Below are 10,381 nucleotides of genomic sequence, written 5' to 3'. Positions count from 1 at the left end.
ACGTACTTCTCCAAACGTCTTCACCGTTAAATGAACATGGTTACGCATACTTTGCGCTAAGTTAAATTTTTTGGGTTGTTTTTTTTTTGCAATCGCGGAAGTGGCGGTGTCATTCTAAACAATTTTGTTTACGAGTCAATCGTGTTTTTGTATAATTTAAACCTACCCACTTCAGCAGTACCCTGATAATGGAAGACGACGCACCCGTTATTTATGGTCTAGAATTCCAGGTATGCAGTGATGTACAGTGATATTAGTGTTGTGTTTACCTTGCTATAAATATCGTTTAAATGCTTCATGTTCCATTTTTTCCGTACACTATTTAGGTAAATGTGTATATATATTTATCTAATGTCTTTGGAGGGCGGCCCGGTAGTCCAGTGGTTAGCACGTCGACTTCACAGTGCAGAGGTACCGGGTTCGATTCCAGCTCCGGCCTCCCTGTGTGGAGTTTGCATGTTCTCCCCGAGCCTGCGTGGGTTTTCTCCGGGTACTCCGGTTTCCTCCCACATTCCAAAAAACATGCATGGCAGGCTGATTGAACTCTCTAAAATTGTCCCTAGGTGTGAATGTGAGCGTGGATGGTTGTTTGTCTCTGTGTGCCCTGCGATTGGCTGGCAACCGATTCAGGGTGTCCCCCGCCTACTGCCCGAAGACAGCTGGAATAGGCTCCAGCACCCCCCGCGACCCTAGTGAGGATTAAGCGGTTCGGAAAATGTATGTATATATATAATGTCTTTGGTTTGCTGTCATGTATCAAAGCAGCAATTTTGCAGCAGGTTAAATTTGCGAATGTTTTGCAGGCACGATCACTGACTGCGCAGACAGCTGAAACGGATGCTATTCGTTTCCTCGTGGGCACGCAATCTCTGAAATTTGACAACCAGGTGAGACAACAGACGTGGTCAAGCCACACAATCGTGGTCAAGCCACACAATGATTTAAATTGCAAAATGCGCATGAATACTCGCTTATAATTGTGATGTGTAATTAACATTACATTTCCTCCCTGTGTGAAGTTTGCATGTTCTCCCGCGTGGCAGCTTGATGGAGCACTCTAAAATTTAGAGTCTAAATTGTCCCTCAGTGTGAGTATGAGCTCGGATGGATGTTCGTCTATGTGTGCCCTGTGACTGGCTGGCAACCAGTTCAGGGTGTACCTCGCCTACTGCCCGAAGACAGCTGGTATAGGCTCCGGCACGCCCTGTGACCCTTGTGAGGATAAGTGGATAGACGATGGATGGATGGATGGTATGGTAACAGTGCTGTTTTTTACCACTATTTTATTTTCGCAAAGTAATCTATTGGTCGAAAATGCTTTTTAGTTCCATTTTAGTAAAATATATGTGATCAAGTAAAAAAAGATTCCTGTCTTGTTTTAGCCGTCAGAAGCTTCACGGATTGCTATAAAAGTTGCAAGTTGAATATTAATTGAAAAGATTCTGGTCTAATTGTAGCCAACGAAAACTCAAAAAGATTTTAGCCCTGTTTTTGTCACATCCATCCATCCGTTTTCTCATCCGCTTATCCTCACAAGGGTCGGGGGGGGGTGCTTGAGCCTATCGCAGCTGTCATCAGGCAGTCGGCAAAGTACACCCTGAACTGCTTGACATCCAATCGCAGGGCACAAATAGGCAAACCACCAATTAACATTAAGATTCACACCCAAGTCACATATAATTTAGAGTGTTCCATTAGCCTTTGATGCATTGTTTTTGGAATGTGGTAAGAAACTGGAGTAACTGGAGAAAACCCACGCCGGCATGGGGAGAATGTGCAAATGCCACACAGGAAGGCCGGAGCTTGGAATCGAACCCTGGACCTCTGGACTGTAGGACGTACGTGCTAACCAGTTGTCCACCGTGCTGCCCGTTTTAGTCACTTATCTTTATATATATTGGAATTTGAATATTTATTGAAGATTCGTTGAAAGTTGAATATTCATTTAAAGTCTGAGGATATGGATACCTTGACTGCTTGCTGCTGCTAAACAAAAAATGTTTACACCTTTGAAAGTTGTACAGGTTTTAGAGAAAATGAGATTACATTTCATGAAAAATGGCAAGGTCACGTCACATGGTCTACAAGGTCAATTTCAAAGTCAAATTACTGTATATGTCAAACTAAAATATGCACCAATCTTCTAAAGGTTCCATTGGAATCAAAATCTATTTGTTTAAAATGTTCAGATTGTTGTTTCCCCCCCCGGGGTGGGGGCTAGGGGGGGATTTGGCGTGGAACAACTCATATAACATATTACAGTATGGCCATGGCTGCAGATTAGAAGCAATACGGTAAATATTCTTTCTACTACTGGAGATTTTGCAAGTGTTCAACTTAAAATGAAGACACATTGAGAAGAAATACAGGATGTCTTTCATCTGACTTCACCAAATACTACAAAATATCGGGGCTTTGAGTACTAGCCGTGCTGACACAAGAGCAAAACTCATATCACCCAGTGTGATGTAGTTATGGTCTCCGGCATACACTGTACTTGTCATCTTGGTAATAAACAAATCACAAATTTACCACTCGTCATAATTAATACTATATTATATTATATATTATAAATTCTATATTATATACTTATACTATATTATCATAAATCGCATTGATTTGTGGAATGCACATTTGTACACCGATTACCAGCCATGGTGGTTGCCTTGCATTTTAATCGGAAATGCTCCCACACTTGTGCCATCTTCATCAAACGACAAGCTTCACTTCCTGCACATCCAGACCCTACAAACATAGATTTATGAAAGTTGATCCAACATAAATATTTATTTCCCCAAAAAAGTACAAATAATGACGCTGGACAACAAGCCAGAAATAATGCGAAGAAAACAAAAAGCGCTCTCACAAGGCAAGTCAAAATGTGAAGTTACTAAAATATGCACATATGATTGCAGATTTGTAATCCTTGTTAAATTGGCTTTCCAACAATACACACTTTGTGAAGATTGACCCCTTAATTCTTGAGCTATATGGGTTCAAAGGAAGGTGGCCATGTCAAAATTCAGTGGGCCGTAGCTCCCAAATCCCTTTTCCAATTGACCTAAATTTTAAGATTTAGTTTTGTACCATCACCATCAACAAGTACACCACGATTTCTTGAAAATCAAAATCTGCTCAGTAAAACCCACTGAGTGATTTGTCATAGAACGACCCGGTAGAAGACTTTTATGTCTAAAAAAATAAAATAAAAAATAATCCATTTCTAATTGTATCAACCTTTTCAATGCCATTTGGAACCACACATGTTGCTTTGTCAGTTACACATTCATAAAGCAATGACAAATGACAGGACTTGTGTGATTCTTGAAGGTACACAAAACTGCAACACGTCCACCCATTTGGTGTTTGAAATGATGGTTTCAAGTATTATTCATTGTTTGAATGTTCTATTGTGCTCTATTGTAGCTACTGTATGTTGATATGTGTGAATGAGAAGAAAGAAGAATCTGTGTGCATGCAGGCATGCATGCACATCTTGCATAGGTCATTACAGAGACAGATGAGAGAAACAGTTGGTGCTAAACGGGGGGAGAAATAATTAGCTCTCTGAGAAACAGAGAGGGATGACGGTGAGAGTGAGAAATGTCTGCCTAGAGAAAAATGAGCCTGTTTTCTGGCAGGCTTGAATGTGAAAATGGTTTGGCACCAAATGCGAACTTAACTCATTCCAAGTCTTGTACAGAAACATTCAAAAATGATACTTGTCAGAAACTGTGACAATGAGCACGATCGATGTAATTTCTTATCACACATTGTCAATAGCTGAAGATACAAATTCCTGACACTTCTTCGACTGAAACATTTCAGGAAAAAAAAGGTCAATGAGTTTTATTTGAGAAGGAAGATCCAGGAGCAGACATGCAGCGAGAGGCAGGTTTATTGGATGAAGGCAAAATTTGAGCTGCATACAAGTTGTGTAATTTACGGACTACGAAGTGCACCTGATTAAAATCCCAAACTTATAAACGTAGCTCTAAAAACAAGTGTAAACAAATATCGGCCTATATTTTAGCTGTAGGTCATCCCGTGAATAACATGGGGTATTTGTAAAAACATAAAAAAGCAATCACACAGATTTTTTTTTTTTTAGACAACTTATAATGAAATGCTTTTCTCCCAATGTAGAGTGCAGCTAGTTATACAGGAGCCCCCACAGCAACGTTCTCAGTTGCTTTTGTTATTGCAGGAGGCAAATTTGCTGACAAGCTTGTGCAGTATTCTTCATCACAGATCAATACAGCCTTTGGAAATCTGTTTATAAACCTTTCTTCTTCTGGTTGCCTGACCGTGGTTGGGGGACACAGGGGGGGATTTCGTTGTCGGCCTGAGTGGCTGTCCTCTGGGGATAATGCCCATCGTCTGTGGCTAATGATAATGGGAGTCCGGTAGCCAAACAAACAACAAATAGGGGTTCACACTGCAGAGATGGTTGCATTTATGGCACTCGTTCCCTCTGCTCATTAAACTCAACTCATGATGCAACTTTTTGCTCTCAATTGCTCCTACACAGCTTTGCACCGGTTCTCACACACACACACACACACACACACACACAAACAAAAAGACACACATTTGCGCTTTCTCAGACAGCCCGCCTCTCCCTCACGCATGTGCGCTCCACCTACACATACGTCACACACCAAGCCCTATATCACACCCAAGCATATCACAATGCCCGTAATATGTTGGTAATAGTGGATTTTGACACTGCTCCACACTGTCAGGATCCACTGGCAAACCTCAGCAATATTTGTTCTTGTAAGCGTTACTCTGACGCTTGGGTAACATAATATCTGTTAGTTTTGTCATGACAAATATATGCCATGCCATTATTTTAATAATATGTGTATGTGGTTTTAAACACAATATGCTCAGTATAGCTGGGCGATATGGCTGAAAAGTATTATATATATATATATATACACACACACACACACACAGGGAGAGAGAAGAGACAGAGAGAGGGGGAGAAATTCATTTCCTACTCGAATGGGGTACACAATACACACACATACAGGCATGCAAGGAGAGATTCAGAGTGAAACAAATGCAAGCATCAACACAAAGAAGATGGGTCATTAAGTTGTGCTTTGGTTCGAGCCGTAGGACCCTAGAGTAGATCTGACCACTTGAGCTGAAGTGGTGGGGACCATGCTTTGCTCAAGTCCAGCTCTGCAGTAGCCAGCAAGCTGACGAGCAACAACTCGTGCTCTCCAACAATTGTTGCCATTTTTACAATTTTGTCCGTAATTGGACTTGAACCAGTGACACATTCCAAGTTCTTTACAGACTTAATCAAACAAGATAGTGTTCCCCGATTTCCAGTAAGGTGGAACATTCCTGAAAATAGATCAACACACAGTTGGATGAGAATGAGGTGGAAGTTTGACTGCTTTGCCTGAAGCACCTTTTGTTTGAAGAGAATATTTCTACACAACGTTAAACGTGGCACACAACACATGACTAAGTTGCTCTGTATTGAGTGAACATCCGCACGCGTGGGCTCACCTGTTCTATGAATTAGACACACAGCGTACCTGTGTACAATTCCCCGATTAGGGTCACGAGACATGGAACGTGGGGCTTCATAAAATAAACAAGAACCATATTTAACGCAATGAAATGAGAGCATCACAGCATCCTTGCATATTCCAATATGGTGTAAGAATGTGTGTCTTGAATTATGAGTAATTTAAGAGTGAACAACAGCTGAGGATCCCATTTAGAACATACCCATAAGCCTTTGTCATAAGTTGTGCTGTATGCTTGATTCATGGAAATCATTGTATTCGCCACGTTTTGCAGGTTTACTGCCCAGAAATGGTCTGCTTAGTTGGGCTGAGTTTGAACTAAGAGTAAGAAAAATGTTTTTTCGATTGGCATTTCAGCCCGGAGAGCTCCTTCTGTATCCATAAGCCTTCTGGCCTCTCCACCTCCCATTAGGCATAATGCAGGGTGGAAATGTCTCTCTTAACTCACACAGCACTTCTCAAATCCCTCGGAGACCAATAGCTAGAATGACAGATCGGAGTGTGTGTCGGCATGGCATTTAAGGCCGCTAATGAGATAAAGTGCCCAAGCTTGGCACCTCTCACCCGCATTCCACTCCTCCGTACCGCTTACTGTCATCTTGTGCAGCTAAAGAGCTTTAGAACAGAGGCCCCTGAAGTGGGGTCCACAAGCCAGCTTGGTGTTATCCCTCCCTTTCCTCCCCTTCCCTCCTCCCTTCTCTACCTCTCACTGCTGCCTTTCCAGCACATAATTAAAAGCGCTGGGCCGGGTGCCCAAGTGGTTCAAAGTTATGAGTCACTCCCCAGGCCTGGAAGAGTGAGGCATGAATCACCTAGGGGGAGGGACTGTTGGAGGTTCTCTCTCCCCTCACACCTGGGTTTATTTGGGAGGACCCTATTACTGGGCCCTCCAATTACCCCGTTCCGTCAGTCTGAATTTATTTGCACCGCTCCCCCAGCACCATTAAATTACAACTTTGCGTAATTTTTATTTTCTGCTTGATGCAGTCCAACCCAAGGTTAATAGCTGCCTTGCTGACTTTGAGGTGGCTGAGGGACTCTGACGCGATGATGCTCTACCCTTCCTCTTCTTAATGCCCCTTTCTTTCTTCCTGTTGTTAAGCCTGTAAATGGCAAACAGGCAAGATGAGTGGGAGTTACTGTGCAGGGCATCCCTATTTACAGTGCTCTGAGACATTGCAAGTGTATCTCCAATTGAGGATACCACCTTCAGTTGTCTGATCAACATGAGAGAACCTCACTTTTTACAGCATTGTGGGCCCTGAACTGAATTCAACTGGGGGACCATGTTGAATAGATCACTACCGGTAATGAAAGTCCCTCAGTAAAATATGAAGGTTATAAAATAAAAGTTTAGCTTGTTGGACTTTAAATAGCTGTTGATTGTTTTTAACATCAGCCAAGGCCTAAGTAATATAACGGGTCAAGGACCTGCCTTCTAACATGCACCAATATTAATAATATACCGGTAGTTGAAGGGTTGGATCCCCTATAAATCTTTACTGGCCTGATTTAACTGCAGGGATGTACAAGTGTACTCTTGGCCCCAACTATAAAGTTGCAGTATTGAAAACCTGACTGACGTGTTGCTGGCGCCAACCTTGGGTAAACTGCACCACTGTGGTTAGTAACCCAATGTATGGAGCAAAATGGATGAGAAACCAAACCGGTAACTATATACTGTTCAAAACTGGACTGCATATTTTAAATTTTTCATTATTTTGAAACATCTCAATATTAAGTGAGAATAAATGTGAACATGATAGCGGGAGTCCTATCATGAGCAGCCTATGTGAACACTAAACAGATGGCCCGCAGTGTGAGTGACTCGTGCCAATGTACAGTATAACACAATGGGTTAAGTACTACAATTTCAACTATATATACAGTATATATATATATATATATATATATATATATATATATATATATATATATATATAAATTTATTTACAGTATATGTATTTATATTTAGAATGCATCCAAGGCAGAAAGATTTTTACTTAAATTAGCATGTATGTTTACAGAAAAGCATGCACCGACATGAGAGACTTTTGCTGGGTGTTTGCAGAGAAAATCGATTTTCCTTTTTCACTTCATCCTATAACATGCTTACTTGTTAACATGTTTAAATCATGATTTTACAGGGTAAATTAGATTACAAATATGCATCACTGTGATATTGATGTTGCAAACCACTGCAAAAAGTAACCTGGCACTGCTCCAGATGATATGTAGCCTCCTGCCCGAGGGGAGAGGATGGAATGTGGTGTGTGTGCTGTGACTTGGGCCCTTGATGATGCAGAAAGGCATCTTCCCACATTTGCCGGTGAAGATGTCTTTGATTGAGCGATGGCTGTTCCTAACAATCTTCTGAGCAGCCTTTAACGCCCTTTGAAGCGCCTTCATTTCCGGGGCCAAACAACCACTGTACAACACAGTGATGCTGTTGCCGCGGACACTCTCCACACCACACATCTGTAGAAGCTCCTCAAGAGACAGCTCCCCAGTCCATTCATGTCGCACCTCCCGGAGGAAGTAGAGATGTTGGTGACCCTTCTTTAGCAGACAGGACTGTCCTCAGAAAGGTGTTCCCCAAGGTACTTCCACTGCTGCTCCTCCAATGCGCAGGTGGGAGAAGGGGCATAAGTTCTTCTTGAAGCCCACCACCATCTTTCTGGTCTTCTTCAAATTTATACAAGTTGTTATCTTTATACCAGTCCACTAGATGGTCCACACCCTCTCTGTACCAGGCCCCAGGGTCAACACAGGACACACTGGAGACACTATGGCTGTGTCTGAATGTGCAGACTATTCCCTGTATAGGGCACTCTTAAGAGGTTACACCATTTTGTAGTGGTGTCCGGTTCATTAGGACAGGTATGGTGGTCACATGCTATGGGACAACAAGCAAGTCGTTAGCTGGCTATCCGAATCGCCAAACAGAAATAGGGGACCACTATACGGTGAATGATGAGTTAGGCAGGTGTGTCAAACTCATTTTTGTCGCGGGCCACATTTACTTACTGTTTCCACTGGAGAGCCGTTATGACTGTGGAATCATATAAAGAAGTCAAGAATTATGGTTTATTCAACTACTGTTTCAGTAACTGTAATGAGGGGTTTGGTAACAACAAAATGCTGACAATATGCATCCTATTTATTACATATGAGGATTAGAAGAAGAAAAATAAGAAGAAAACCTTTATTTCTTTTATATCACATTGCTTTCTTTCACCATGCCGCATCAGTACAACTGGAACTCAAATGCTGAGCGATGAGTACATCGTACTTTTACAACTTTATTTGCAAGCCTGTTATTGACACCTAATGTGCTTTTAGATTAGTTAAATGGGAATGAAGTTCATTTCTTTCTGTTTCTGTTGTCCTTCCTTCAAGATCCACATCATTGACTTTGATGATGAGAATAACATCATTAATAAGAATGTCCTTCTACACCAAGCTGGAGAGATATGGAATATTGGTGCCAGTCCCGCAGACAAAGAAGTACTTACCACCTGCTACAACAAAAGTAAGTTCGACTCTTTCCCCTTGGATCTGCCACCGTCTCCATTCACTTCTGGCTAATGCATTTTGATTTCCCTCACTAAATATTCAACTATGTCGTCTGGCTGAAAGTGGCAGATCTTTGCGCAGCCTAGCTTCCAAGTCATGGGTGGAAAAACACTTTTTTGAGATGGTATTAGAGTGTGTACAGTAAATGATTGCCGGCACCTTTCTTTCAATAAGAAGCTCATAAAATGTTTGTGTAATTTCTTACATTGGTTGGAATGGCACTCCGGAGAGAATTTCCCCCACAAGTAAAATTTCCTGAGCAGTTTTAGTTTCACATGTATTCCTTTGCAATGTCATCCTTGTGACTCACTGGTGACCTGTCCGCGGTGTCTCTGTTTACCTTTTTGAATGACAGTATAATCTGTGAATAATTAAATATGTCATTCCCATCCAGCCAGTGACAGCCGAGTGGTGTCCTGTGCAGCAGTATGGCGGATGCCTACCAATTGGGAAACGGGAAGCCACGAATCTCCTGACGACTCAGCCCACAACCCCCAAACCCTGGAACTGCTATGTCACTTAGATGACAGTGCCCACGGCAATGCAGCCTGGTAAGTATTTGGGGGGAATCCGAATGGCTAGTGTGACATCACCCGTCACTTCCGGTTCCAAGCTGCTGCAACTAACATGTCAACACAATGTCAGTAGCCAAGGAGCCGGTCATGTTTCACAGAAGGACGGCCTATTTTGCGGAGTCACTGAAACGTGGTCTGAACTCGTACAATTCAAATAGATTTTTCAATGTTAGTGCACTGACCGGTCGAAGAGATCAGATTTGGAAACAAAGGTCTCCAAAATAAGACTGGCAGCATCTGACAAGTTAGTTGACACTATCAGGGTGGGTGGGTATTTTATTGGCATCATATTTGTTACAAAGTATGACAAGACAGGGCATAGCATTGCATCTCTATAACGTGATTTGACTTGGACACAAAAGTGGCGTTTTTGTATTACAGTGATCCCTCGCCATTTCGCGGTTCGTTTAACGCGGCTTCAGTGCGTCGCGGATTTTTTCAAACATATTCATTAAAATTATTATTTTTTTAAATCATATACATGGAGTACAGTACTCTATATGTTGCTCTATGTGACTCGCTGTTGCTTTGCTGACTTTCTCAGCTTCTCGCGGACCGTTTGCAGACTTAAAAAAAAAAGAAAAATTATATGTTACTTGATCGCTACTTCGCGGATTTTCGTTTATCACGGTTTGGTGGTTTTGATCCCCATTAACCGCGATAAACGAGGGATTACTG

At 42.0% G+C, this 10,381-nt stretch overlaps 1 protein-coding gene across 1 annotated transcript in view; it reads left to right on the top strand.

The window, feature by feature from the left end:
- Nucleotides 1-84: 84 nt before the first annotated feature.
- The window catches only part of eipr1 (EARP complex and GARP complex interacting protein 1), a 36,164-nt gene continuing 25,867 nt past the window's right edge, over nt 85-10,381 (top strand). The window contains exons 1-4 of the mRNA XM_086127768.1: nt 85-230; nt 804-887; nt 8,952-9,084; nt 9,523-9,679. Of these exons, the coding sequence (XP_085983894.1) occupies nt 189-230; nt 804-887; nt 8,952-9,084; nt 9,523-9,679 (416 nt within the window). The 5' untranslated portion in view covers nt 85-188. The remainder of the gene's footprint in view (nt 231-803; nt 888-8,951; nt 9,085-9,522; nt 9,680-10,381) is intronic.

The sequence above is a fragment of the Hippocampus guttulatus genome, chromosome 13 (genome assembly GCF_054856545.1).
Source record: "Hippocampus guttulatus isolate MCC_2025c chromosome 13, RoL_Hgut_1.0, whole genome shotgun sequence".
In the NCBI taxonomy this organism is placed as follows: Eukaryota; Metazoa; Chordata; class Actinopteri; order Syngnathiformes; family Syngnathidae; genus Hippocampus; species Hippocampus guttulatus.
The sequence above is the reverse complement of the archived record's forward strand: the minus strand, read 5'-3'. Positions and strand labels throughout refer to the sequence as shown.